Below are 25,168 nucleotides of genomic sequence, written 5' to 3' on the forward strand. Positions count from 1 at the left end.
GCTAGTAATTTATTATAGAGTAACATGTAAGTGTAGTTTTGCATGTGGGATTTATGGTGTATTCATTTATACCATCTACATGGGAAAATAAGAGATACATACGTGTATATTATTGTTGTTGTTGTTTCCGTCGGTGATTCGTTGCGTTAAATTTCGTGTTTTGCGTGCGTGGCTGGTTAGTGCCTCCACCAGTTTCACGTGGGCTGCCGGCCGTAGTGTTGGGTGGGACCGGCAAGAGGTCCCGCTGCTTTCATTCCACGTACGATTGACCGCTTGTGTTGACCCTTATTGACCGCTTTGTTGGTTCACATTTATTTTATGTTCGCCGAGGGACAATCCTAATCCTACCAAGTAAAACTCATACGTGCAATGGGAGTTCACTTATAATAACGATCCTTACACACTTATTTCGGTCGTCGACACGATGGGTGGCATTCTGCGAAACGAAAGTAAAAGAGAAGTACAGGTACCGACGAGCAACTAATCTTATTAGGATTGATCCATACGCCACGTCATGTAGTTGACGACATGGAGGTGGTCGCCGGCGCTGGCTGATCACAGGAACGCGTCCTTCAGGGCGGAGGGCAACCTGACGGGGTTGGCGGTAGCATCGCCTTGGCGACCGAGCGACGACGGATACAAGATCGGCGCGAACTTGACCTTGTTGCCGCAGTTAGTCGGCAAGTCCGTGGGACAGGTCACGAAGGTGGTGGCGTCGCTGGAGACGCAGATGCGGATGCGGGTGAGGTAGTCCTGGTACAGCAACGGCCACGCCGTGTACCTCCTCTCGCACTCCACCGAGAAGGAAGAGGACCCCAGAGTGGTCGCCAGCGCCTCCGTGATCTCTTTCAACTTGTAGGTAACGCTCGCGTCCGGGACGATACCTTCCATGAGGGCAGGAGAATGAGCCATGAGTACTATGCTTAGGAGTCTGGGGTTACTGTAGAGGGTTTACCGCGGGATTTCAGGGTGGCGAGGATGTTGGCCTGCTCCCTCAGTAGAAGTGTCCGGTTGAAGTACACCACCTCGCTGAGGCTGGTGCAGTTGCCATACGTGCACCAGACGTGTTTCCACTGCTCCATGCCATTGTTGCTGGGGCAGCTCAGGCTGGGCCAGTACGCGAACAGGTCCTCGATCAGATCCACCAGCTGTTCGCGTTCCCCATTAATTCCACCCACGTCAAACAACAACTCCATCATCATCAATCGCCATGCATCGAGCTAATTAAAAGAGGACTCACCGGATTGATCAAGAAGCGGCAGTGGCTGTTGCAGTTGGTGATGGGGTTGCCGGTGCTGCTGTCGTACGTCTCCAGCGACTGCACAAGGAAGTCCGCCGCCGGCTCTCCCGTCGTCGGTATGCAGCAATTCTCCCCCAGGTTCACGCTTTGGCAGTAACCCCCTGGCCACTGCAAGCAACCACACAGATTTCATGCAACACACACAGTACAGAGTAACTCCACCACGTATTGATTGACTTGGCTGCTTATACCAGGAGGTTCAAGTAAAGCAAGTCGGGCGTGGAAGCCGCCGCTGCCGAAGAGTAACACAGGCACAAGATTAGGCCAAGGAAGCAGAGCCGAGGAAGCGCCTCGTTCGATCCAGCCATTCTCGCAAGCAAGAACCTCAATGGGTCTGCGAATGAGCGAGAGCAGGAAGCAGTATTTAAAGCATGTCCGGTGCATGAATTGAGGATATAAACATTAAAATAATGATCATAGGAGGAAGCGCATGTTTTCATCGTGCTTGAGTACGACGTTGTCTGGGTCCCTCGATCAATAATTGGTGTGGAGACAGAGAGTACTCTTATTCATATTTTCAACAGCACACACATCCAGGGAACAGTCGATGTTGTCTTTTGAATCAGTGAGAAAGAAGAGGCCGATCAGTGAGAAGACGAGAGAGAGGACAGGGGACGAGGACATCCGACGGTCTTGGCGGTGGCTTAAAAGGCTGGTTGGTGGCTGCGGCGGAACAGGGGAGTCCCCGGCATGCATGTGTTTCACGTTGGATTACGTATTTGTGGTGGGCGAGAGGATACTATCATAAAAGAAAAGAGAAGGCCATTTGGGAGAAGTGATTCCATGTCTTCGTTTATTGGGCATTGTGACTTCATGGCAGCAACTCGTTGATGTGTACTTTGAGATAATAGATCATACTATTACAGTGCTAGGGATCAAGCTTCTTCGAGCGAGTAAATCTCTGCTCTACTCCATGAACAATAGATCATACTATTACAGTGCTAGGGATCAAGCTTTATTTCGTCATCGAAAACTCTCTCATCAATCTGCACAGTCGATTGTGACATCACCTTCTTTCTCGCTGACCCACCCCAATTAGGATTGCTACTTACTCATCGATGTCTTCTCTTGTAATTGGATATAATCGGTGTCATCCTCCATTTGTAGCAACAATCATAATTGTCGCAACATCAAGTATAGTATAAGCAAAGTCCTCTTCTTCAACTTGTGGTATCTCTTGTGATCACTTGTATGATTCATCACCTCTCTTTCTTAGTCATTATTGATCATCAATATCTATTCTTCCTCAAGTTTTAACGCTTCGATAGTTATTTCATCTAGAAACAATAGTTTTTTTCTCAATTAACAGAGCTCATATCCATCAATATAGTTAATCTAATTTTTTTTAAGCTATCCAAATATAATAATTATGTATTATAATGAGCACAATTTATTAATATTCTATTTGGATACGATTTATGAGCTACATAGATTGATATTTTTTTTTCACCTAAAAAGATTCAAATATCAAGAGAAATAATCACAAGGTATGATTATATATATATATATATATATATATATATATATATATATATATATATATATATATATATATATATATATATATATATATATATATATATATATATATATATATGTGGTTTAACGTAGACATCTAACCATCTTCACCCACCGCAAGGATGAGGCTGTCCTCGTTCTTCGCCAGCAGCTTCTTCCCACGAGATCCACGTTGGTTGCAGATTTCTCTCTTCGATATGATTCCCATTAATGGCGTGTTATTACCTATCTACAGTGCCATTTGACGTTATTACGTGTTGATTCTTCACTCTTCTTCCCCATTATTTCTACAACTAACAATTGACTCGATAATAATGACGCACTGTTGAAACATTTATTGTAATTAAAGAAGAACGTTCTCTGAATTATTATTATTTTTAAAAAATACTTTCTTTCTACCTAATTAATCAATTATTTAAAAAAATTGATCTTCAATTCATTTTCACTAACTCAATAAAATTTAATATGTGATTTCTTCCAAGAAAATTATACTAAAGATAGAATGAAATAAATGTAATAATATATATATAACTAATATTTTTAAAATATATTAAATCGGATAATTTTACAGAATAAGGTTTTGAGTCGTTCGATGTATGAATCTGTTATATCAATATAAAATTATATTTTAGATATTAAAAATATATACGAGATAATATTTTGGTGCAGTAATATATGTTTAAGAAACACCACTTTTATTACTGCAGGTGTGAAGATGATGCGACTCTACAACTCGGGAGTAAAAGACGACGCGACAGCTCACGTCACCATAAGTGCATGCATGTGGATCACGCCAAGCAGAAGAAGACAGGCTTAAAGCAGTTCCTCCATCACAGTGCCATATCGTCGCCGGAGGGCAACTCGATCACTGTGCTGGAAACGGCGTCGTCTTCACGGCCGTGCAGTGGGTACGACACAGGGGGGAACTTGACCGTGTCGCTGCAGTTACTCTCCCTGCCGTTGGGGCAGCTGATGATCGATCTCCCGTCGCTGGAGACGCAGACGCGGATCTGGGAGAGGTAGTCGTTGTAGATTAAAGGCCAGATAATGTAATTCCTGGTGCACACCACCGTGAACGAGAACCCGATCCTGGGCACCAACGCGTCGTTGATGATTAACTTAGCACTTAGTTGCATACAAAGACATTTTTTAACGAAGATCCTATAGAGAAGAAAGTTCGAACTCAACTATCTTTTTATTTTTTTGATATATTTTTGTGAATATTTTTATAGGAAAACTAGTTTATAATCAACTCAAACTACCTTTTAAACTTCCCGAAATATTCCTACAGATATTTTGTAAGAAAGTCTGAATTGTCTTATGGGAATATTTCACGATGAGCTAGTTTTTAACTGATCTGAATTGTCTTCAATTTTTTATGAATATTTAAATATTTCATCGAGGAGGTAGCTTAACAACTCGGTAATTGACCCGAGCTATCTTTTGAGTTCAGACAGAAAATATTGGCTTAATATGACATTGACGTTACGAACGGTGACTAACCAATTTAATATTTTCTTTCGCTATGTGTAGTCAAACACTATGTGAGTTGTGTTCAAACTACAAACTCTACGTAGCTAAAGAAAAAAAAAAGTAAGATTATTTTGTATGATCTATTTTGATCAAACGATAAACAAGAAAAAAATAGAAAAAGGTAAGATAAGATTATTTTTTATGTTCTCATCGAATAAAGCTTATGTCGTCGAAACAATTTCTATGGTTACAAGAATAGTGGAAGTCTCGCCAAGAGGAAACAAAAGAATATGGAATATGCGGATCTCCTTTTTCCACGACAAGAGAGATGGCAGAAGAATTTTGTGTTCGAATCCCATCATGTATTTTGTATCAAAAAAAGACACTAATTCAACGAAAAGCTGAACACAAATGATGGAGAGATGGAGTTTAGATATCAAACGTATGGGAATTTTACCTTCGTTAAGTAAAATCCCAACTTGTTCATGACAGGTAATATGCTCTGTTGTTATTTGATTAATCTTAGAGACAGAGATCATAAAACAACATCTTATTCCAGCAAATGGCAAGACGATGATGACATCCTACACACAGGCAAGTCATCATGTTTGAGTGCCAAGATGATGATGATGACATCCGCATGACAAGAGGGCAGTAATCCGTGGATCGATCACTGAGCCATCGCCTTGTCCGATGGCAACTTGATATGGTCGGCCGCCGGATGGCGCGGGCGCCCGAGCATGTCGTCCGTGAACGGGTAGAACTTGACCTTGCTGCCGCAGTTGCTCTTCCTGGAGAAGGGACAACCGATGAGAGACTTGCCGTCGGCGGAGACGCAGATGCGGACTCTGGAGAGCAGGTATTCCCGACTCAGCACGCCCATCTCCGTGGTGCACTCCACCACCGCCGAGAACCCGATCTTGGGCACCAGCGCGTCCTCGATGTCCTCCAAACTGTAGCTCTTCGTCTCCGACGGGATGATGGCTTGAGATCAGGAACAGATCCATGCGTTAGCTGCAGACACTTGTAAGCTCGAGGTCGGCATGCAGGGCAGGGCTACTTACCTTTGGAGCCGAGGGCACGGAGGATGTCCACTCGAGCCCGGAGCTGAAGCGCCCGGCTGAAGTAATTCACCTCGCTGAGGCTGGTACAGTTGCCGTAGGTACACCAGGCGGCCTTCCACACCTGCTTCCCGTTCTGGGCTGGGCAGCTCAAGCTGGGCCAGTAGGCGTTCAAGTCGTTCATCAGATCGTTAAGCTGTGGCATGCGCAGAGTGATCAGTGTGGGTCGGGAGCAGCGGAGATCATCGACTGCATAGATCCAATCAGGCCTATTACCGGGTTCAACAAGAAGCGGCAGCTGGGTTCGCAGTTGGCGACGAGCTTGCCGGTGGCGCTGTCGTAGGTCTCCATGGTCTCCACCAGGAAGTCTGGCTCGGGGTTTTCGATGAGCGGGTCAACGCAGCAGGTCGGCTGCCAGAACCACCCTGGCTGGCAGCGAGTCCCCGGCCACTGCAGGAGTCACGATCCGTTAGACTTCATTAGCAGTTTACCGTACAAGAAAGGCTTTCTGTAAAGCCGAGAGAGAGAGAGAGAGAGAGAGAGAGAGAGAGAGAGGAATAGGTACTATGAGAGACAGGATCATGTAGTCGTATGAAGCAGCTGCTAGCGCACAAGAGGCGGCGCACAAGAGGAAGCAGAACGTGGGAAGAGCCTTTGAGCCAGCCATTCTGCAGAGGTGGAGAGGATGATCGGGGGATAGACGCTTCGTGAGGTGATTAGTCTGATGGCTCTATATAAGCACTGCAGTGAAGACACACCCACCTACTGATAATTGTTGGACTAATAATGCACCGCGATTGCTGTTAGGGGGTCTTAAAATAATGCACTTCGCATAAAATGTCGTACACCAACATGAAACACGAGGGACATTCCCGCATATCGCAAGCATAGTGGGTTGCAAAGTGCAAGGAAAGAAAGTAAAGAGTTTATTTGATTATGGTCTCTCATAGCTATAAGATTATGGTCTCTCATAGCTATATGGACTATGTGACATCGTCAAACCACGATGTCGCCTCCACCCTCCACCTCACCAGCCACTGGACCCTTTCCATACATTACAATCATTAATCTTGATGGAGGTGAACGAGTGATAAGCATAAGGATTTTTCCTCTCTTCTCTTTTGTATGTCTCATCGTATTAGGTATTATCGTACGCTTCCTTCACATATTGCTTTACTCTCTTGATCGAGCAACGAAAATAGTGTGACAGAAGCGAGCAAGGGCATACTCCTTCGACTAAGGGGTTTGAAATCTAAGAGATAAAAAAAGGGTTGAGAATAAAGACACGAACGACAGATAATTTTATTAAATAATGATATAATATCGGTGACGAATAAGAGTTAAGAGTAGAGATGAAAATGACTATATGATCCGAATAAAACAAAAAAGTGACACTAGTAGAATAAAAAATAAAAAAATTTAATATTTTTTTGAGAGAATTTACTATATATATATATATATATATAAATATAAAACTTTATGATCTTAGAATAATCATATACTCTTCATCTATATTAGGGATTAAAAGACTTCAAGACCAACAGGGAAAACACAAGCAAGTGAATAATAATAAAATAATATATTAAAAAATCGATCAAGAAAAAAATCCGTAAAAATATTTTATTAATCTTTGAGCATGCTTTCAACCATGCATTATTGAAACATATTCGTCCATTTGAAATATCATATCTTTAATCCCATATTACATATCATACGAATTGGATATGTGTACTTCCATTATTTTACTTAAATAATAATTTCAATTTATTAAATTAAAATTTATGCCTGTGGACATTATTGTGTGATCGGAACTGAGAACGAAGACTCGAACGATGCAAAGGTCCGTAAGGTCTCGCCGAATCTTCTTCCTTTGTCTTCCCTTTTACGCCATCGGCGGTACCGATGCATTCGATCCGGAGCTGGGCCTTCTCCGCCCTGATCCTGGCTGTCGCCGTCGTCTTCTTCGACTGGCCGTCTCCTCCTCTTCAAGAAATGGCCGGAGATATTCCCGGATCCTTGTATGACATCGCTGTGAAGGTAGGCCATGGCTTCGATTTCTTTCTCCCCCCTTCCTCTTCTTTTGCTTTCTTTTACCTTATTTCTCAAGATGATCTGTTGGATGTCGCAGGATATGGACGGGAATGATGTCAACCTGGGCAGCTACAGTGGGAAGGTTCTTCTCATTGTCAACGTTGCCTCCAAGTGGTATTTGCCGATGCCAAGCTTTTCTAATGCATATTACATTACAACTGGGGTCTTTGGACAACACCGAATGCATGCATGACAGAAAAATGTTGATGGTTGTGTCCTTCGTTCCTTGGGTATTGAATTAGGGTTTACTTTCCTGATCTCATTTGCTGCATTTAGGACTGAAGGGAGCATTCGGTGTAGAAAAAGGGAAATCTAAGATTGTGCAGCACAATGATTTGCTATGAAATTTTGCAAAGTGGTTCAATTGTTTCATCTCAAAGCATGGATGGTAGTGAAATTGTCTAGCTTTCAGGGTCCTATAGAGTCTCAGTAAACAATTTGAAAATGTTTGTAAATTTCACTTTCATGCACAAGAGGAGGGTTAAGGTTTGCTCCCTTTGTGGTCATGAATGTGGGAAGATCTGCTAAAAGGAAAAAAAAATGAAGGGCAGAGTATCAGTTTGTTCTTGGTCATAAAGTTTGTGTTTATGAAGAATAATTTAATATATAAGCTTTAGTTAATCGAATACAAGCAATTTTCTTGAATGGAAATCTTGAGTGCCCTGGAAAAATTTTGATGAACTATGAGCAGTTGTGTTTAGGGATTGCTCTATTTGAGACTTCCAAGCAAATAACAAGGTGTAAGGTAATCAATCCTGCACATAAAGAGATACTGTTATCTATAACCTGGTTGCTATGTACCTTTCCTGTGTTGCAGTTGCAAGTATCAATTGCTTTTTGCTTAGAAGCTAAAACTATTGCAGTAATTTTGGTCTTCAGATATTTGTTTGTCTACCTCACTCTGATTCCGACTCTTGATTATTGCAGTGGTTTCACAAATTCCAACTACAAGGAAATGAATGTTCTCTATGACAAGTACAAAGATAAGGGTCAGTTTTCTTCCTTTTTCATACTATATGGTTGAATGTTTTCATGTTCTTATGCAAAGATGTTGGAATCATTAAACAAGATTTGATGTATTAGCATTTCCTTGCAATCAGTTTGCCAGTCAGGAAACAGCAACCATTGAAGAAATTAAGGAGACTGCCTGCACAGTGTTCAAAGCTGAGTTTCCTATATTTGATAAGGTAATTGCTCTATGGCAAAGAATACTCTCATGCAGAAGGGATCGATAATTTCTTTAATACATTTTACTTTTCCCCCATTTTTTTCGACTCTACAGAATCCGCAAAATAATATCTTAAGCTACAACTTGTTTGTCTCTATCTCAAAGATTTTCTTGTAGAACAATCTCCTGTTATTTTAATTTTTTAAAATAAACAAATTTTCTTCTAGAGTCAAAGTATACAACTCGATGACGCCTTCCTTTATGCATACATATGGTTAGGTGTTAGTATAAGTTGTATGTGTTTCCTTATAAGAAGTTATTTGTTTAGGATTTATTATGGCCCAAATCAGGCAATTAAGTTCTTAGTTACCAGGATCTTAGAGCGAGTCAAAATCATGCCTCTTGTTGTTAGATTAAGTATAACACTTGTGCAATATATTGTAGCTTGGGCTAATTCAATCTTTTAAATATTGATATGAAAATATGGATATGATCGCTACCTTAGTGTCATGTAGTCGACACGATAGTGTTTTTTAGTCGAAACATGATCGATACTTTATTGTCAAGTGATTGGTATGTTCCTGACACTTCTGACTCACACAAATAATGTAAATTCGATATCTCGGAGCCACGACACTTTAATGTTATATGATCGAACCATTTTTGCATCATTAGACTTAACATAGCACGATCATAGTTAAGATCGAGAAAAATGCATAACTATACCATATAACTTGGATTGACGGTTATAAGAGTCTACTATAAAAAGGCTCTCCAAATGTATACCTTCACAATTTCAAACATGACTTTTGAAGCTCTTTCTAAGTCCTATGAATCCCAGATTAACTTAAGCATCCCCACAGTCTCCCAAATTGAGATTAAACTGACACAGACCCAAAAAAGGACATAATTTGATTTCAAATTGATTTTCAATTCAGACAATCAAAAACTAATACTATAAAGTTGACGATCATAGAGACAAATATGAAATAAAAAGTTTACATACCTTATATATTATAATCTTTAATCAATTTATGATTTGAAAATCAATCATCATGATATATGCACATTATTGAGAATAATCTTTTTTTCAAATCTGTATAAATATATATTACCTCATTGAATGAAATTATCAGGCCTTTACAATAAAATCTTAGTGGTATTATAGTCAAATCGTTTCGAAGCAAGGCTTCCTCCCTCATGATTGTGACATCACCTTCTTTCTCGCTGACCCACCCCAATTAGGATTGCTACTTACTTATCGATGTCTTCTCTTGTTATTGGATTAATCGGTGTCATCCTCCATTTGTTGCACAATCATAATTGTCGCAACATTAAGTATAGTATAAGCAAAGTCCTCTTCTTCAACTTGTGGTATCTCTTGTGATCACTTGTATGATTCATCACCTCTCTTTCTTAGTCATTATTGATCATCAATATGTATTCTTCCTCAAGTTTTAATGCTTCGATAGTTATTTCATCTAGAAACAATAGTTTTTTTTTCTCAATTAACAGAGCTCATATCCATCAATATAGTTAATCTAATTCTTTTTAAGTTATCCAAATATAATAATTATGTATTATGACGAGCACAATTTATTAATATTCTATTTGGATACGATTTATGTGCTACATAGATTGATATTTTTTTCACCTAAAAAGATTTGAGATATATATATATATATATATATATATATATATATATATATATATATATATATATATATATATATATATATGATAACGAAGAGAGAAATCTGCAACTAACGTGAATCTCGCGGGAAGAAGCTGCTGGCGAAGAACGAGGACAGCCTCATCCTGGCAGTGAGCTTAAATCCATTAACTAGTGGTGTGAAGATATCCATTAAATAGTGGTGTGAAGATGGTTAGATGTCTACATTAAACCATATATATATATATATATATATATATATATATATATATATATATATATATATATATATATATATATATATATATATATATATATATATATATATATATATATATATATATATGGTTTAATGTAGACATCTAACCATCTTCACACCACTAGTTATTAATGTATATATATATATATGTATATGTATATATGTATATATATATGTATATGTATATATATATATATATGTATATATATGTATATGTATATATATGTATGTATATATGTATATATATATGTGTGTATATATGTATATACATATATACATACATATATATATATATATATATATATATATATATATATATATATATATATATATATATATATATATATATATATATATATATATATATATATATATATATACATACATGTATATATGGTTTAATGTAGACATCTAACCATCTTCACACCACTAGTTAATGGATATCTTCACACCACTAGTTATTAATGGATATCTTCACACCTCTAGTTAATGGATATCTTCACACCACTAGTTAATGGATGAGGCTGTCCTCGTTCTTCGCCAGCAGCTTCTTCCCGCGAGATTCACGTTGGTTGCAGATTTCTCTCTTCGTTATCATTGCCATTAATAGCGTGTTATTATTTATCGGCAAACAATTGACTTGATAATTGATAAGGCATATTTAGGATCTCGATCACGTTGTGATCCATGCCACGTCACACCCTTGCAGATTCAGCAAAAGGGTTGCCTTCCTTCCACGTCGAGCTGGAGCTCGTATAGGGAGGCACCCTCTCAGCAAGTCCCTTCCCAGAAAACTTGGGACGGTGTCGCATAGCGCCGTTCCGCGCATACCGGATGACGATCACACGAAGGTACGATCTTGGGGGTATCGATCGTCAAGTCAAATCCGCATATAATCGATCCTCGGATAACAGTATAAAATCCCTTGACCGGCATCTAGCCAGGGGACAAAGAACAGAAGAAAAAAAACCATTGACTTAGTCTACGAGAGGCTAAAGTCGGGAATCTCTCGACCAGGGCATGTGTGCAGGAACGCGGCCACCCTCGAACTAGCTCAATCTCTCATTGGAGACGCGACCATCCTGGCCCTTGATCCAGACGCGACCATCCCGACCCCTGATCCAGCTCAGCCTCGATGTTTCTTCCAATCGATCAAGAGAGGCACTCCCGAACGTCGAAAACTCTGGACATCGACATGTGGACCAAAAAGTGCCGACTCCTTGGCCACGACACGTAAGTTCACCAATAAAAATAATGATATTGTTGAAACATTGATTATAATAAAAAAAAACGTTCTCATAATTATTTAAAAAATACTTTATTTCTACCTAATTAGTCAATTATTTAAAAAATTTTGATGATCAATTCATTTTCACTAACTCAGTAAAATATAATATTTGAAGAAAATTATACTAAAGATAGAATGTAATAAATGTAATTATATATATAATTAATACTTTAAAATATATTAAATCGGATAATTTTACGGAATAAGGTTTTGAGTCGTTCGATGTATGACTCTGTTATATCAATATAAGATGATATTTTAGATATTAAAAATATATACGAGACAACATTTTGGTGCAGTTATATATGTTTAAGAAAGACCACTTTTATTCCTGCAGGTGTGAAGAAGATGCGACTCTACAACTCGGAATGTAAAAGACGAAGCGACAGCTCACATCACCATAAGTGCATGCATGTGGATCACGCCAAGCAGAAGATGACAGGCTTAAAGCAGTTCCTCCATCACAGTGCCATCTCGTCGCCGGAGGGCAACTCGATCACTGTCTTGGAAACGGCGTCGTCTTCACGGCCCTGCAGTGGGTACGACACAGGGGGGAACTTGACCGTGTCGCCGCAGTTACTCTCCCTGCCGTTGGGACAGCCGATGATCGACCTCCCGTCGCTGGAGACGCAGACGCGGATCTGGTAGAGGTAGTCTTCGTAGAAGAAAGGCCAGAGAATGTAATTCCTGGTGCACACCACCGTGAACGAGAACCCGATCCTGGGCACCAACGCGTCGTTGATGTCGTCCAGGCTGTAGCTCTTCGTCGCGTGCGGTATGATCCCACTCGAGCCCAGGTTGACGAGGGGATCCACCTTCTTCCTGAGTTGAAGCGCCCGGTCGAAGTAGAGCGACTGGTTGAGGCTGGAGCAAGTGCCGTAGGTGCACCACACGTCCTTCCAGTGGGGCATCCCGCTGTTGCTGGGGCAGGTCAGGTTGGCGTAGTACGTGTACAAGTTGTCGAGCATGTTCACCAGCTGTCCAAACAAGACAAAGCGGTCATCATCGACATCTCGGCCGAGTTAGCTCGGGTGGAGGAGGCTAACGAGACTCACCGGAAGTATCTTGAAGACGCAGCTTCTGCTGCAGCCGGTGACCGGTTTACCGGTGGCGCTGTCGTAGGTTTCCAGGGCTTGGACGAGGAAGTCCGCCGCCGGCTCGCCATTCGTCGGCATACAGCACTTCCCTGTCGGTTGCAAGCTAGCACAGTAGCTTCCTGGCCACTGCAGTGAGAAGGACATCATACCATCACCCATCTTGCCATCGATGGTTACCACTACTGCAGGAAACCAGAACCAAGTAGAGGGTAACTATACCATAAGTTTCAAGATCAGGTAGTCGGGCTTCGAAGCTGCCCTTGCCGCCGGAGAGGAAGACAAGCATAACAGCAAGACAAGCAAGCAGATCCCAGGAAGAGCCTTGAGGATAGCCATTCTGCAGGAGCTGTCGAGTTGCCTTGGTGATGGTGGATAATATAAGCCCATCGTGGAACACACTGGTTGTGGCCTGGTGGTGGCGGGATCCATGGCAGCTCTATCAAGAAATGGCTGTCCTCGTCTCAGCCATCCGCCTCTCCCCACGAGTTTCACGTGGCTTGCAGATCTCATCGCTTTCGAGAAATGGTCGCCGTGCTGTTCACCACCAATTTAATGATGACATTAAAATAATGGCACAGTCCAAGATCAGATGATGCTCCATGTGACTGACTTCTTTTATTTGTACTCTCTCTCTCTCTCATGATTCGGGAACGGACAAGGAGATGGAAGCATTGATTACAGTCGAGCCAGCAAACGAGACCCCACTCCTCGCCATCAAATGTTCTTATCTTCACAGGCCGAACATCATTTAAGGGACTAACAAGAAGAAGATGGATAGCAACTTGATCGAAACAAGAACAATGTTGAGAAGGGGAGGGGTTACGAACCAGTTCTGAGAAAGATTTCTAGATGTGATTTCCTCTAAAGAAATCATGCATTAATTTGTTCTTGACCAAGTAAAACATGACTCGGATGCGTTTATTAGCATGATGTGATCCTGATCCGCATACGAGGAGTCGATAGAACAAGATTTCTTCGATCTCGTTCATATATAAAGACTAAGATTAAAAGGGGTTTTCCGAGCTGATTTATCTAATGCTTAACTTAGCACTTAGTTACATACAAAGACATATTTTTTAATGAAGATCCTATAGAGAAGAAAGTTCGAACTCAACTATCTTTTTATTTTTCTGATATATTTTTATGAATATTTTTATAGGAAAACTAGTTTATAATCAACTCAAACTACCTTTTAATCTTCCTGAAATATTCCTACAGATATTTTGTAAGAAAGTCTGAATTGTCTTATGGGAATATTTCACGATGAGCTAGTTTTTAACTGATCTGAATTGTCTTCAATTTTTTATGAATATTTAAATATTTCATCGAGGAGGTAGCTTAACAACTCAATAATTGACCCGAGCTATCTTTTGAATTCGAACAGAAAATGTTGGCTTAATATGACATTGACGTTACGAACGGTGACTAACCAATTTAATATTTTCTTTCGCTATGTGTAGTCAAACACTATGTGAGTTGTGTTCAAACCACAAACTCTACGTAGCTAAAGAAAAAAAAAAAAAGTAAGATTATTTTGTATGATCTATATTGATCAAACGATAAACAAGAAAAAAATAGAAAAAGGTAAGATAAGATTATTTTTTATGTTCTCATCGAATAAAGCTTATGTCGTCGAAACAATTTCTATGGTCACAAGAATAGTGGAAGTCTCGCCAAGAGGAAACAAAAGAATATGGAATATGCGGATCTCCTTTTTCCACGACAAGAGAGATGGCAGAAGAATTTTGTGTTCGAATCCCATCATTTATTTTGTATCAAAAAAAGACACTAATTCAACGAAAAGCTGAACACAAATGATGGAGAGATGGAGTTTAGATATCAAACGTATGGGAATTTTACCTTCGTTAAGTAAAATCCCAACTTGTTCATGACAGGTAATATGCTCTGTTGTTATTTGATTAATCTTAGAGACAGAGATCATAAAACAACATCTTATTCCAGTAGATGGCAAGACGATGATGACAGTCTACACACAGGCAAGTCATCATGTTTGAGTGCCAAGATGATGATGATGACATCCGCATGACAAGAGGGCAGTAATCCGTGGATCGATCACTGAGTCATCGCCTTGTCCGATGGCAACTTGATATGGTCGACCGCCGGATGGCGCGGGCGCCCGAGCATGTCGTCCGTGAACGGGTAGAACTTGACCTTGCTGCCGCAGTTGCTCTTCCTGGAGAAGGGACAACCGATGAGAGACTTGCCGTCGGCGGAGACGCAGATGCGGACTCTGGAGAGCAGGTATTCCCGACTCAGCACGCCCATCTCCGTGGTGCACTCCACCACCGCCGAGAACCCGATCTTGGGCACCAGCGCGTCCTCGATGTCCTCCAAACTGTAGCTCTTCGTCTCCGACGGGATGATGGCTTGAGATCAGGAACAGATCCATGCGTTAGCTGCAGACACTTGTAAGCTCGAGGTCGGCATGCAGGGCAGGGCTACTTACCTTTGGAGCCGAGGGCACGGAGGATGTCCGCTCGAGCCCGGAGCTGAAGCGCCCGGCTGAAGTAATTCACCTCGCTGAGGCTGGTACAGTTGCCGTAGGTACACCAGGCGGCCTTCCACACCTGCTTCCCGTTCTGGGCTGGGCAGCTCAAGCTGGGCCAGTAGGCGTTCAAGTCGTCCAACAGATCGACAAGCTGTGGCATGCGCAGAGTGATCAGTGTGGGTCGGGAGCAGCGGAGATCATCGACTGCATAGATCCAATCTGGCCTATTACCGGGTTTATCAAGAAGCGGCAGTTGGGTTCGCACTTGGCGACGAGCTTGCCGGTGGCGCTGTCGTAGGTCTCCATGGTGTCCACCAGGAAGTCTGGCTCGGGGTTGCCGATGAGCGGGTCAACGCAGCAGGTCGGCTTCCCGTTCCACCCTGGCTGGCAGCGAGTCCCCGGCCACTGCAGGAGTCACGATCCATTAGACTTCATTAGCAATTCACAGTAGGACTCATCGATTGCACAAGAAGGGCTTTCTGTAAAGCCGAAACAAAAGAGAGAGAGGAATAGGTACTCTGAGAGACAGGATCATGTAGTCGTATGAAGCAGCTGCTAGCGCACAAGAGGCGGCGCACAAGAGGAAGCAGAACGTGGGAAGAGCCTTTGAGCCGGCCATTCCGCAGAGGTGGGAAGGATGATCGGGGGAGATGATGAGTCTGATGGCTCTAAATAAGCACGAAGACACACCCACCCACCCACCGATAATTGTTGGGCTACATCGATATTGTTCTCGTGAGTATAATATAATATAATATAATGCACCTCGATTGCGGCATGGGGGTCGTAAAATAATGCACTTCGCTTTAAATTTCGTACACCAACGTGAAACACGTGGGACGTTCCCGCATCCCGCAATCGTAGTGGGTTGGAAAGTGCGAGGCAAAAAAGAAGGATTTTATTTGATTATGGTCTCTCATAGCATATTATACTCTTCATCTAAATTAGGGATTAAAAGGCTTCGAGACCAAGCAAGTGAATAATAATAAAATAATATATTAAAAATTTGATCAAGAAAAAATCCGTAAAATATTTTATTCATTGTTTAGCATGCTTTCAACCATGCATTATTGAAACATATTCGTCCATTTGAAATATTATATCTTTAATCCCATATTACATATCATGTGAATTGGATATGTGTACTATCATTATTTTCCTTAAATAATAATTTAAATTTATTAAATTAAAATTTATGCCCGTGGACATTATTGTGTGATCGGAACTGAGAACGAAGACTCGAACAATGCAAAGGTCCGTAAGGTCTCGCTGAATCTTCTTCCTTTCTCTTCCCTTTTACGGCATCGGTCGTATCGATGCATCCGATCCGGAGTTGGGCCTTCTCCGCCCTGATCCTGGCTGTCGCCGTCCTCTTCTTCTTCTTCTTCGACTGGCCGTCTCCTCCTCTTCAAGAAATAGCCGGAGATATTCCTGGATCCTTGAATGACATCGCTGCGACGGTAGGCCATGGCTTCGATTTCTTTCTCTCCCCTTCCTCTTCCCTTACCTCTTTTCACTTCGGATCGGATAGGGCATATTTTGGCTCTATATGAACCACCAACAGACGCTGCAGATCGACGCGACATCGTACGCCTCCAAAATCATGGGGTGCATGCCACGTCAAACGCCAACGGTGTGATTGTGCGGCTTGACCACCCCAAGAGCTGGGGGCGGTGCTGTCTGCTGCTAGGGCAGTGTCGTCTAACGCCCCTCGAGCACCCCCGAAGATGTCATCTCGTCAGAGAGGTTGTTCCGCCCCCAAAGTCAACGACCATGTCGGACCAGGGCCCGACCAATTCTCACACGCAGATATAAATACCCCCGACCTGATCCAAAAAAAGGGAGAAAAGGGGGAGAGATTTAGAACGAATCTAACTTGCTCGTCGAAGGTGCCAAAGTTGGGACTTACCCAACGAGGACCTTTTTGCATGGAGGTGCTCGTCGCTGAGCCGCGAATGTCTTCTTCACACGGACGGTGCTCGGTACGCAGAGGAGGGTGGCCCAACTAGTCGGACCCGACAAGTGTCAGCCCGCATCTCCCATCTCCAAGAGGCTTCCACACCACAAGGAGGATCCCCAACCATCCGAGGGGATGAGAGGACGCATCTTCCCATGAACAATGCTCATATCGGCCAACTTTGGAATGCGGGCTCACAGTAAGGCTCAGGCCGACCTTGCCACCTCAACCGGCGCTCGACACGTTTAAGGGGCGCAACCACTCAAACGATAGTAATTCCGCCAGAAGTTTCCGACGTCGGCAGGTGGGCCTAGTCATGCTAACATATCAGTCACGGCATATTTGTTCACTAATATTTTGGCGCTAGAAGGAGGGCCCATGTCGCAGGAACAGCTGGTAGGAACGTGCCCCGGGAGGGAGCCCCCGACCGACCTCCCTTTCACTGAGCCAGAAGGACAACCCCTCTCCGCCTCTACGGACGGAAGGATTCCGATTTCAACGCTTGATCGTTACCGGCGCCTGTTCAACGACTCAGGATTGTCCCCCCCCGGGGCTCGCCTCGGGGGGCCCGACTGTGACGCCCGAGGCATTCCTTAACCTAACCAAGCAAGTATAGACCATGACAGGCATGATGCACTCACTCACCCCGATCACCCCCCAAATCGGGCAGCCCCCGACGCCCCCGATCAATCCGGTCCGGCAACCCCCGAACGGGGAACAGCTCGGGGTTGGGGCAGCCTCGTGGCGAGCAATAGACACCCGCACCTTGCCGAGCCACCCTATCTCATCTAGAGCCCGATACTATATCGTTTGACTCGGCGAACGAGTCACTCAAAGCCCAGTTGTCCCAGGTCAATCAACACCTGGACGCGTTCCAGCGCGAGCTTCGGAGATCGCATAGTGAGCCCAGCGAGGGCACTTCGGGCGGGTCCCCCTTTACCCAAGAAGTACAAGATAAGCCGGTACCCCTCAACTTCAGGTTCCCGACATTGAAAACGTATGATGGAGGCTCGATCCCATGGAGCATGTCTCTGTATTCCGGGCCCAGATGGCCCTATATGGTGCCTCCGATGCGCTGATGTGCCGAGTGTTTCCGACCACTCTACATGGCCCGGCACGGACGTGGTTCAGCCGGCTGCGCCAAGCTTCAGTCTCATCCTTCGACCAACTGGCTGAGGAATTTGAGCAAAGCTTCCTCACCAGCGCGCGGCCCAGGCCCTCCATGGCCACTTTGCTTGCACTATCTTAGCGCGAGGATGAGTCGCTCTCTCAGTTCGTGGCACGGTTCGCACCGAGATCCAAGGTTTTTCGGATGCTCACCCTTCTCTAATCTTGCAGGCCTTTATGATGGGTCACAAACCTTCAAGGTTCTTATGGTCGTTGATTGAGAAGCCGCCAACGACCATCTCTGAGATGCTTCTACGTACCAATCAGTACATTGTCGTCGAGGCTTTAGTGGCGGGGAGGCGTGTGGAAGGCAAGAAGCCCAGGATGGAGCTGTCTCGAGGAACGGCCTCGGCGTTCTCGACGCCTCCCCGCCGGGGGCCCAACCGACAAGAGCTGCTGCTCTCAAGACCCCCACCTCTCCCCCTAAACACATCCCGCACTGAGATCTTCCTCTAGATCAAAGAGACGGGTCTCTTGCAGCAACCTCTCCCTATGAAGGCCGCCCACAGAGACCAATCTAAATACTGTGGGGATCCGTCGGCACGCCCCGGAGGTGGGGGAGAAGTGATAGGGCATATTTTGGCTCTAGATGAATCACCAACAAATGTCACAAACCAACAGCCATGAACGCAACGCCATATGCCACCAGAACCACGGGGTGCACGCCACGTCAAGTTCGGTACTATGTGATTGTGCGACTTGACCACCCCAAGAGCTCGGGGCGGTGTCGTCTGCTTTTGGGATAGTGCCATCTGACGCCGCTCAAGCACCCCTAAGGATGCCATCTCGTCAAAGAAGTTGTCCCACCCCCATGAAAGTTAGCGGCCACGCCGAACTGAGGCACAACCAACTCTCGCACGCAAGTATAAATACCCTCGTCCGATCCCGAGGAGAGAAGAAAAAAAGGAGGAGGAAGAAAAAACAGGGCAATCCGAACTAATCTGACTTGCTCGTGGGAGGGGCCAAAGTCGGGAGACACCCGACGAAGGCCGTTTTGCAGGGAGGTGATCGCCACTGAGCTGTGAGCGTCTCCACCATGAAGTTGTCACCTAATGCGCAGAGGAGGGTGGTCCAGTGGTTCGGATCCCAACCAGCGCTGACCTGCATCTTCCATCTCAAGGGTGTGCCCACGTCGTGGGGAAAGATTGCCAACTATCACAGGGACGAGAGGACACATCTCGCCATAAACGACGCTCGGGTTGGTTGGCTTCGGAGTGCTAACCCCCAACCGCTCGTGAGGACCCGGCCGACCCTGCCGCCTCAACCCTCGCCCGAGACGCTCGAGAGGCACAACCATCTCATCATCCTACTCATTCCACTAGAAGTTTCCGACATCGGCCCGTGGACCAAACTGTGCTGTCTCATCAACCATGGTACTTTTGTTCACTAACAGACATCAAACATATGGGAATTTTACCTTCATTAATTAAAATCCCAACTTGTTCATGACCGGTAATATGCTATGTGATTATTTGATTAATCTTAGAGACAGAGATCACAAAACATCATCTTATTCCAGCATATGGCAAGACGATGATGACATCCTACACACAGGCAAATCATCGTGTTTTAGTGCCAAGATGATGATGATGATATCCGCATGACATCGTACACATATCGCCTTGTCCGATGGCAACTTGATATGGCCGGCCGCCGGATGGCGCGGGCGCCCGAGCATGTCGTCCGTGAACGGGTAGAACTTGACCTTGCTGCCGCAGTTGCTCTTCCTGGCGAAGGGACAACCGATGATAGACTTGCCGTCGGCGGAGACGCAGATGCGGACTCTGGAGAGCAGGTATTCCCGACTCAGCACGCCCATCTCCGTGGTGCACTCCACCACCGCCGAGAACCCGATCTTGGGCACCAGCGCGTCCTCGATGTCCTCCAAACTGTAGCTCTTCGTCTCCGACGGGATGATGGCTTGAGATCAGGAACCGATCCATGCGTTAGCTGCAGACACTTGTAAGCTCGTGGTCGGCATGCAGGGCAGGGCTACTTACCTTTGGAGCCGAGGGCATGGAGGACGTCGGCTCGAGCCCGGAGCTGAAGCGCCCGGCCGAAGTAATTCACCTCGCTGAGGCTGGTACAGTTGCCGAAGGTACACCAGGCGGCCTTCCACACCTGCTTCCCGTTCTGGGCTGGGCAGCTCAAGCTGGGCCAGTAGGCGTACAAGTCGTCCAACAGATCGACAAGCTGTGGCATGCGCAGAGTGATCAGTGTGGGTCGGGAGCAGCGGAGATCATCGACTGCATAGATCCAATCAGGCCTATTACCGGGTTTATCAAGAAGCGGCAGCTGGGTTCGCAGTTGGCGACGAGCTTGCCGGTGGCGCTGTCGTAAGTCTCCATGGTCTCCACCAGGAAGTCTATCTCGGGGTTGTCGATGAGCGGGTCAACGCAGCAGGTCGGCTTCCCGGTCCACCCTGGCTGGCAGCTAGTCCCCGGCCACTGCACGAGTCACGATCCATTAGACTTCATTAGCAGTTCACCGCAGGAGTCATCGTTTGCACAAGAAAGGCTTTCTGTAAAGCCGAAACAAAAGAGAGAGAGAGAGAGAGAGAGAGGAATTAGGTACTATGAGAGACAGGATCATGTAGTCGTATGAAGCAGCTGCTAGCGCACAAGAGGCGGCACACAAGAGGAAGCAGAACGTGGGAAGAGCCTTTGAGCCAGCCATTCTGCAGAGGTGGGGAGGATGATCGGGGGAGAGACGCTACGTGAGGTGACGAGTCTGATGGCTCTATATAATCACTACAATGAAGACACACCCACCTGCCGATAATTGTTGGGCTACATCGATATTGTTCTCATGAGTATAATATAATATAATGCACCGCGACTGCCGTCAGGGGGTCTTAAAATAATGCACTTCGCTTTAAATATCGTACACCGACGTGAAACATGTTGGACGTTCCCGCATCTCGCCATCATAGTGGGTTGGAAAGTCAAAGGAAAAAAAGAAGGAATTTATTTGATTATGGTCTCTCATAGCTATAGGATTGTTCATATCTCCATCCCATCTCCACCCCTTGCTACCACCGTTGACTATAAGGCATCGTCAATACTTAATGTTGTCGATGTTTTTGTGGGGGTGGAGGCAACCAACCCCACCAGCCATGGACCCTTCCCATACATACACTCATCTTATTAAGCATCGTCGTACACTTTCTTCCCATGTTGTTTGAGTTGTCTGATCGAGCAACAAAAATAGTGTGGCAGAAGCAAGCAAGGGCATGCTCATTCGACGTAAGGGGCTTGAAATCTAAGAAATAGAAAAGGAGATTGAGGACGAGGAGGCTGAAAGCGAAAGATAATTTTATTAAATAAGGACATAATGAGAGTGAGGGTAGAGATGAAAATGATTATATGATGCGATATAAATCAGAAATAATCTCATGTTTCAGAAAATAACTAACGCAAATAAAACAAAAAGTGACACTAGTGGAAAAAGAAAATAAAAAAATTAAGATTTTTTTGAGAGAATTTACTATATATATATAAATATAAAACTTTATGATTCTAGAATAATCATATACTCTTCATCTATATTAGGGATTAAAAGACTTTAAGACCAAGAGGGAAAACACAAGCAAGTGAATAATAATAAAATAATACATTAAAAAATCGATCAAGAAAAAATCCGTAAAATATTTTATTCATTTTTGAGCATGCTTTCAACCATGCATTATTGAAACATATTCGTCCATTTGAAATATATTATTTTACTTAAATAATAATTTAAATTTATTAAATAAAAATTTATGCCTGTTGACATTATTGTGTGATCGGAACTGAGAACGAAGACTCGAACAATGCAAAGGTCCGTAAGGTCTCGCCGAATCTTCTTCCTTTCTCTTCCCTTTTACGCCGTCGGCCGTACCGATGCATCCGATCCGGAGCTGGGCCTTCTCCGCCCTGATCCTGGCTGTCGCCGTCCTCTTCTTCTTCTTCTTCGACTGGCCGTCTCCTCCTCTTCAAGAAATGGCCGGAGATATTCCCGGATCCTTGTATGACATCGCTGTGAAGGTATGCCATGGCTTCGATTTATTTCTCCCCTCTTCCTCTTCTTTGGCCTTCTTTTACCTTATTTCTCAAGATGATCTGTTGGATGTCGCAGGATATGGACGGGAATGATGTCAACCTGGGCAGCTACAGTGGGAAGGTTCTTCTCATTGTCAACGTTGCTTCCAAGTGGTATTTGCCGATGCCAAGCTTTTCTAATGCATATTACAGTACAACTGGGGTCTTTGGACAACACCGAATGCATGCATGACAGAAAAATGTTGATGGTTGTGTCCTTCCTTCCTTGGGTATTGAATTAGGGTTTACTTTCCTGATCTCATTTGCTGCATTTAGGACTGAAGGGAGCATTCGGTGTAGAAAAGGGAAATCTAAGATTGTGCAGCACACTGATTTACTATGAAATTTTGCAAAGTGGTTTAATTGTTTCATCTCAAAGCATGGATGGTAGTGAAATTGTCTAGCTTGCAGGGTCCTATAGAGTCTCAGTAAACAATTTGGAAATGTTTGTAAATTTCACTTTCATGCACAAGAGGGGGGTTAAGGTTTGCTCCCTTTGTGGTCATGAATGTGGGAAGATCTGCTAAAAGGAAAAAAGGAAGGGCAGAGTATCAGTTTGTTCTTGGTCATAAAGTTTGTGTTTATGAAGAATAATTTAATATATAAGCTTTAGTTAATCGAATACAAGCAATTTTATTGAATGGAAATCTTGAGTGCCCTGGAAAATTTTTGATGAACTATGAGCGGTTGTGTTTAGGGATTGCTCTATTTGAGACTTCCAAGCAAATAACAAGATGCAAGGTAATCAATCCTGCACATAAAGAGATATTGTTATCTATAACCTGGTTGCTATGTACCTTTCCTGTGTTGCAGTTGCAAGTATCAATTGCTTTTTGCTTAGAAGCTAAAACTATTGCAGTAATTTTGGTCTTCGGATATTTGTTTGTCTGCCTCACTCTGATTCCGACTCTTGATTATTGCAGTGGTTTCACAAATTCCAACTACAAGGAAATGAATGTTCTCTACGACAAGTACAAAGATAAGGGTCAGTTTTCTTCCTTTTTCATACTATATGGTTCAATGTTTTCATGTTCTTATGCAAAGATGTTGGAATCATTAAACAGGATTTGAAGTATTAGCATTTCCTTGCAATCAGTTTGCCAGTCAGGAGCCAGGAACCATTGAAGAAATTAAGGAGACTGCCTGCACAGTGTTCAAAGCTGAGTTTCCCTTATTTGATAAGGTAATTGCTCTATGGCAAAGAATACTCTCATGCAGAAGGGATCGCTAATTTCTTTAATACATTTTACTTTTCCCCCATTTTTTTTCGACTCTACAGAATCCGCAAAATAATATCTTAAGCTACAACTTGTTTGTCTCTATCTCAAAGATTTTCTTGTAGAAACAAAGCTGGAACCTTTTTTTTTTAATTATTGCAAGGTTATTGCTCGACAAAAACCGTAATCCTCTTTCTGTCGGCCTATATGCTAGCAACCTTAGCCTGCTTAAGTCTCGAGAAGTGTACAAGAATGTCTTCGACCTGCTCTGCTCTCACCTGCTTGCTTGGTAGTGTCTTTAGAAGCCATATGCTTATTTGGCAACCAGCTCACAAGGTTGCCCAAAAAGGAAGATGAAACAGAGAAATAGAACTATGATGCATATTTTAGGGCTTTCAAGTCTTTTTTAGAATGATCGAGTATCTTCATGTAAATTCACAAAAATAAGGCAAAGAAACAGATAAAAGTTCTACATAACCACAAAATGAATATAATGACAGATAATAATTATATGCTGTTATGAAATTTCACAAATGTAGAGTAACTTTGGCATCTTGCTCATGTAATTCCAGATTGAAGTGAATGGCAACAATGCAGCACCGCTGTACAAGTTCTTGAAATCAAAGAAAGGTGGGTTCCCAGGGTCTCGCATCAAGTGGAACTTCACAAAGTTTCTCGTGGACAAAGATGGGAATGTCATTGATAGATATTCACCGACGACATCACCCTTAAAAATCGAGGTTCTACTTTCTGCTAGCTGCCATTTACTTTCAACTTTGTATCTGCAACAAGCTTACCATCACCACAATTGCTCTTCATGCAGAAGGACATTCAGAAGCTGTTGGCAACTTCATGATCGCGTGTATATGTGCTGATCGAACTATTGTTAATGCATGATTCTAGTTGGAAATTGCCTTGGGTCATTTTGCGACTGTTACTATGTGAAGAAAGTTATCATGATCTATTGCTTCGTGGAAGCATATGTGACAATTTAGAAATAGTCTCAAATACTAATTGGACCGGTACACATCGATCCGTATTTAAGGGTTCTAATAGAGAACAATATTGAACATTCATTTGTATGATTTTTCAGTGTCGATAATCATGGATTTGTATGATTATTTATTTATTTATATCTTTTACTAATTTATTCATCAAAATTGATACCCAATCGATAGTTAAATCCTTCGTTGTGCTAAACTCTATCAATTGCTAAACTTGTAATTATCACTCATCGTATAGAATATTAATTACATAAATATAATTTATATGGGAGAAAATTTATAAAAAAAGAATTATTTGAATAACCAAA

General features: G+C 43.2%; 7 protein-coding genes across 7 annotated transcripts; 2 read left to right on the top strand and 5 right to left on the bottom strand.

The window, feature by feature from the left end:
* Nucleotides 1-361: 361 nt before the first annotated feature.
* Nucleotides 362-1,651, bottom strand: LOC103997207 (ribonuclease 3). The gene is made up of 4 exons (XM_009418379.3): nt 1,492-1,651; nt 1,241-1,408; nt 956-1,148; nt 362-884 (listed from the first exon to the last, which is right to left on the bottom strand). Exons 1-4 carry the CDS (start codon nt 1,606-1,608, stop codon nt 556-558), a joined length of 807 nt encoding a protein of 268 aa, XP_009416654.2. The 5' UTR covers nt 1,609-1,651; the 3' UTR covers nt 362-555.
* Nucleotides 1,652-4,826: 3,175 nt separating this feature from the next.
* On the bottom strand, nt 4,827-6,078 carry LOC135648746 (ribonuclease 3-like). Its single transcript, XM_065166668.1, has 4 exons — nt 5,918-6,078; nt 5,629-5,802; nt 5,356-5,548; nt 4,827-5,275 (listed from the first exon to the last, which is right to left on the bottom strand). Exons 1-4 carry the CDS (start codon nt 6,017-6,019, stop codon nt 4,962-4,964), a joined length of 783 nt encoding a protein of 260 aa, XP_065022740.1. The 5' UTR covers nt 6,020-6,078; the 3' UTR covers nt 4,827-4,961.
* Nucleotides 6,079-7,163: 1,085 nt separating this feature from the next.
* Nucleotides 7,164-8,837, top strand: LOC135649272 (probable glutathione peroxidase 2). Its single transcript, XM_065167480.1, has 4 exons — nt 7,164-7,389; nt 7,481-7,557; nt 8,371-8,432; nt 8,544-8,837. Exons 1-4 carry the CDS (start codon nt 7,255-7,257, stop codon nt 8,570-8,572), a joined length of 303 nt encoding a protein of 100 aa, XP_065023552.1. The 5' UTR covers nt 7,164-7,254; the 3' UTR covers nt 8,573-8,837.
* A 3,299-nt stretch (nt 8,838-12,136) lies between these two features.
* On the bottom strand, nt 12,137-13,496 carry LOC103997495 (ribonuclease 1). Its single transcript, XM_009418742.3, has 3 exons — nt 13,147-13,496; nt 12,886-13,053; nt 12,137-12,807 (listed from the first exon to the last, which is right to left on the bottom strand). Exons 1-3 carry the CDS (start codon nt 13,435-13,437, stop codon nt 12,292-12,294), a joined length of 975 nt encoding a protein of 324 aa, XP_009417017.2. The 5' UTR covers nt 13,438-13,496; the 3' UTR covers nt 12,137-12,291.
* Nucleotides 13,497-14,865: 1,369 nt separating this feature from the next.
* On the bottom strand, nt 14,866-16,137 carry LOC103997492 (ribonuclease 3-like). The gene is made up of 4 exons (XM_009418738.3): nt 15,954-16,137; nt 15,668-15,841; nt 15,395-15,587; nt 14,866-15,314 (listed from the first exon to the last, which is right to left on the bottom strand). The coding sequence occupies exons 1-4, from the start codon at nt 16,053-16,055 to the stop codon at nt 15,001-15,003; spliced, it is 783 nt and encodes a 260-aa protein (XP_009417013.2). The 5' UTR covers nt 16,056-16,137; the 3' UTR covers nt 14,866-15,000.
* A 3,869-nt stretch (nt 16,138-20,006) lies between these two features.
* Nucleotides 20,007-21,291, bottom strand: LOC103997493 (ribonuclease 3-like). The gene is made up of 4 exons (XM_009418739.3): nt 21,135-21,291; nt 20,834-21,007; nt 20,561-20,753; nt 20,007-20,480 (listed from the first exon to the last, which is right to left on the bottom strand). Exons 1-4 carry the CDS (start codon nt 21,234-21,236, stop codon nt 20,071-20,073), a joined length of 879 nt encoding a protein of 292 aa, XP_009417014.2. The 5' UTR covers nt 21,237-21,291; the 3' UTR covers nt 20,007-20,070.
* A 1,065-nt stretch (nt 21,292-22,356) lies between these two features.
* Nucleotides 22,357-24,932, top strand: LOC135649271 (probable phospholipid hydroperoxide glutathione peroxidase). The gene is made up of 6 exons (XM_065167479.1): nt 22,357-22,585; nt 22,677-22,753; nt 23,563-23,624; nt 23,704-23,822; nt 24,429-24,596; nt 24,680-24,932. Exons 1-6 carry the CDS (start codon nt 22,442-22,444, stop codon nt 24,710-24,712), a joined length of 603 nt encoding a protein of 200 aa, XP_065023551.1. The 5' UTR covers nt 22,357-22,441; the 3' UTR covers nt 24,713-24,932.
* Nucleotides 24,933-25,168: the final 236 nt, after the last annotated feature.

Source organism: Musa acuminata, chromosome BXJ3-9 (genome assembly GCF_036884655.1).
Source record: "Musa acuminata AAA Group cultivar baxijiao chromosome BXJ3-9, Cavendish_Baxijiao_AAA, whole genome shotgun sequence".
In the NCBI taxonomy this organism is placed as follows: Eukaryota; Viridiplantae; Streptophyta; class Magnoliopsida; order Zingiberales; family Musaceae; genus Musa; species Musa acuminata.

Excerpts from the sequence above, each read along its gene's own strand:
- LOC135649272 (XM_065167480.1), top strand. The coding sequence starts at position 7,255 with ATGCATTCGATCCGGAGCTGGGCCTTCTCCGCCCTGATCCTGGCTGTC. Across the intron at positions 7,558-8,370 it reads GTCAACGTTGCCTCCAAGTG|TGGTTTCACAAATTCCAACT; the intron begins GTATTTGCCGAT and ends TGATTATTGCAG. Across the intron at positions 8,433-8,543 it reads TGACAAGTACAAAGATAAGG|TTTGCCAGTCAGGAAACAGC; the intron begins GTCAGTTTTCTT and ends CCTTGCAATCAG.
- LOC135648746 (XM_065166668.1), bottom strand. The coding sequence starts at position 6,019 with ATGGCTGGCTCAAAGGCTCTTCCCACGTTCTGCTTCCTCTTGTGCGCC. Across the intron at positions 5,803-5,917 it reads ACATGATCCTGTCTCTCATA|TGGCCGGGGACTCGCTGCCA; the intron begins GTACCTATTCCT and ends TGACTCCTGCAG. Across the intron at positions 5,549-5,628 it reads GCCGCTTCTTGTTGAACCCG|CTTAACGATCTGATGAACGA; the intron begins GTAATAGGCCTG and ends CGCATGCCACAG.
- LOC103997493 (XM_009418739.3), bottom strand. The coding sequence starts at position 21,236 with ATGGCTGGCTCAAAGGCTCTTCCCACGTTCTGCTTCCTCTTGTGTGCC. Across the intron at positions 21,008-21,134 it reads ACATGATCCTGTCTCTCATA|TGGCCGGGGACTAGCTGCCA; the intron begins GTACCTAATTCC and ends TGACTCGTGCAG. Across the intron at positions 20,481-20,560 it reads CCATGCCCTCGGCTCCAAAG|CCATCATCCCGTCGGAGACG; the intron begins GTAAGTAGCCCT and ends CCTGATCTCAAG.
- LOC103997492 (XM_009418738.3), bottom strand. The coding sequence starts at position 16,055 with ATGGCCGGCTCAAAGGCTCTTCCCACGTTCTGCTTCCTCTTGTGCGCC. Across the intron at positions 15,842-15,953 it reads ACATGATCCTGTCTCTCAGA|TGGCCGGGGACTCGCTGCCA; the intron begins GTACCTATTCCT and ends TGACTCCTGCAG. Across the intron at positions 15,588-15,667 it reads GCCGCTTCTTGATAAACCCG|CTTGTCGATCTGTTGGACGA; the intron begins GTAATAGGCCAG and ends CGCATGCCACAG.
- LOC103997207 (XM_009418379.3), bottom strand. The coding sequence starts at position 1,608 with ATGGCTGGATCGAACGAGGCGCTTCCTCGGCTCTGCTTCCTTGGCCTA. Across the intron at positions 1,409-1,491 it reads TGCTTTACTTGAACCTCCTG|TGGCCAGGGGGTTACTGCCA; the intron begins GTATAAGCAGCC and ends GGTTGCTTGCAG. Across the intron at positions 885-955 it reads CGCCACCCTGAAATCCCGCG|GTATCGTCCCGGACGCGAGC; the intron begins GTAAACCCTCTA and ends CCCTCATGGAAG.
- LOC103997495 (XM_009418742.3), bottom strand. The coding sequence starts at position 13,437 with ATGAGATCTGCAAGCCACGTGAAACTCGTGGGGAGAGGCGGATGGCTG. Across the intron at positions 13,054-13,146 it reads ACCTGATCTTGAAACTTATG|TGGCCAGGAAGCTACTGTGC; the intron begins GTATAGTTACCC and ends TTCTCACTGCAG. Across the intron at positions 12,808-12,885 it reads GCGTCTTCAAGATACTTCCG|CTGGTGAACATGCTCGACAA; the intron begins GTGAGTCTCGTT and ends TTGTTTGGACAG.
- LOC135649271 (XM_065167479.1), top strand. The coding sequence starts at position 22,442 with ATGCATCCGATCCGGAGCTGGGCCTTCTCCGCCCTGATCCTGGCTGTC. Across the intron at positions 22,754-23,562 it reads GTCAACGTTGCTTCCAAGTG|TGGTTTCACAAATTCCAACT; the intron begins GTATTTGCCGAT and ends TGATTATTGCAG. Across the intron at positions 24,597-24,679 it reads CATCACCCTTAAAAATCGAG|AAGGACATTCAGAAGCTGTT; the intron begins GTTCTACTTTCT and ends CTCTTCATGCAG.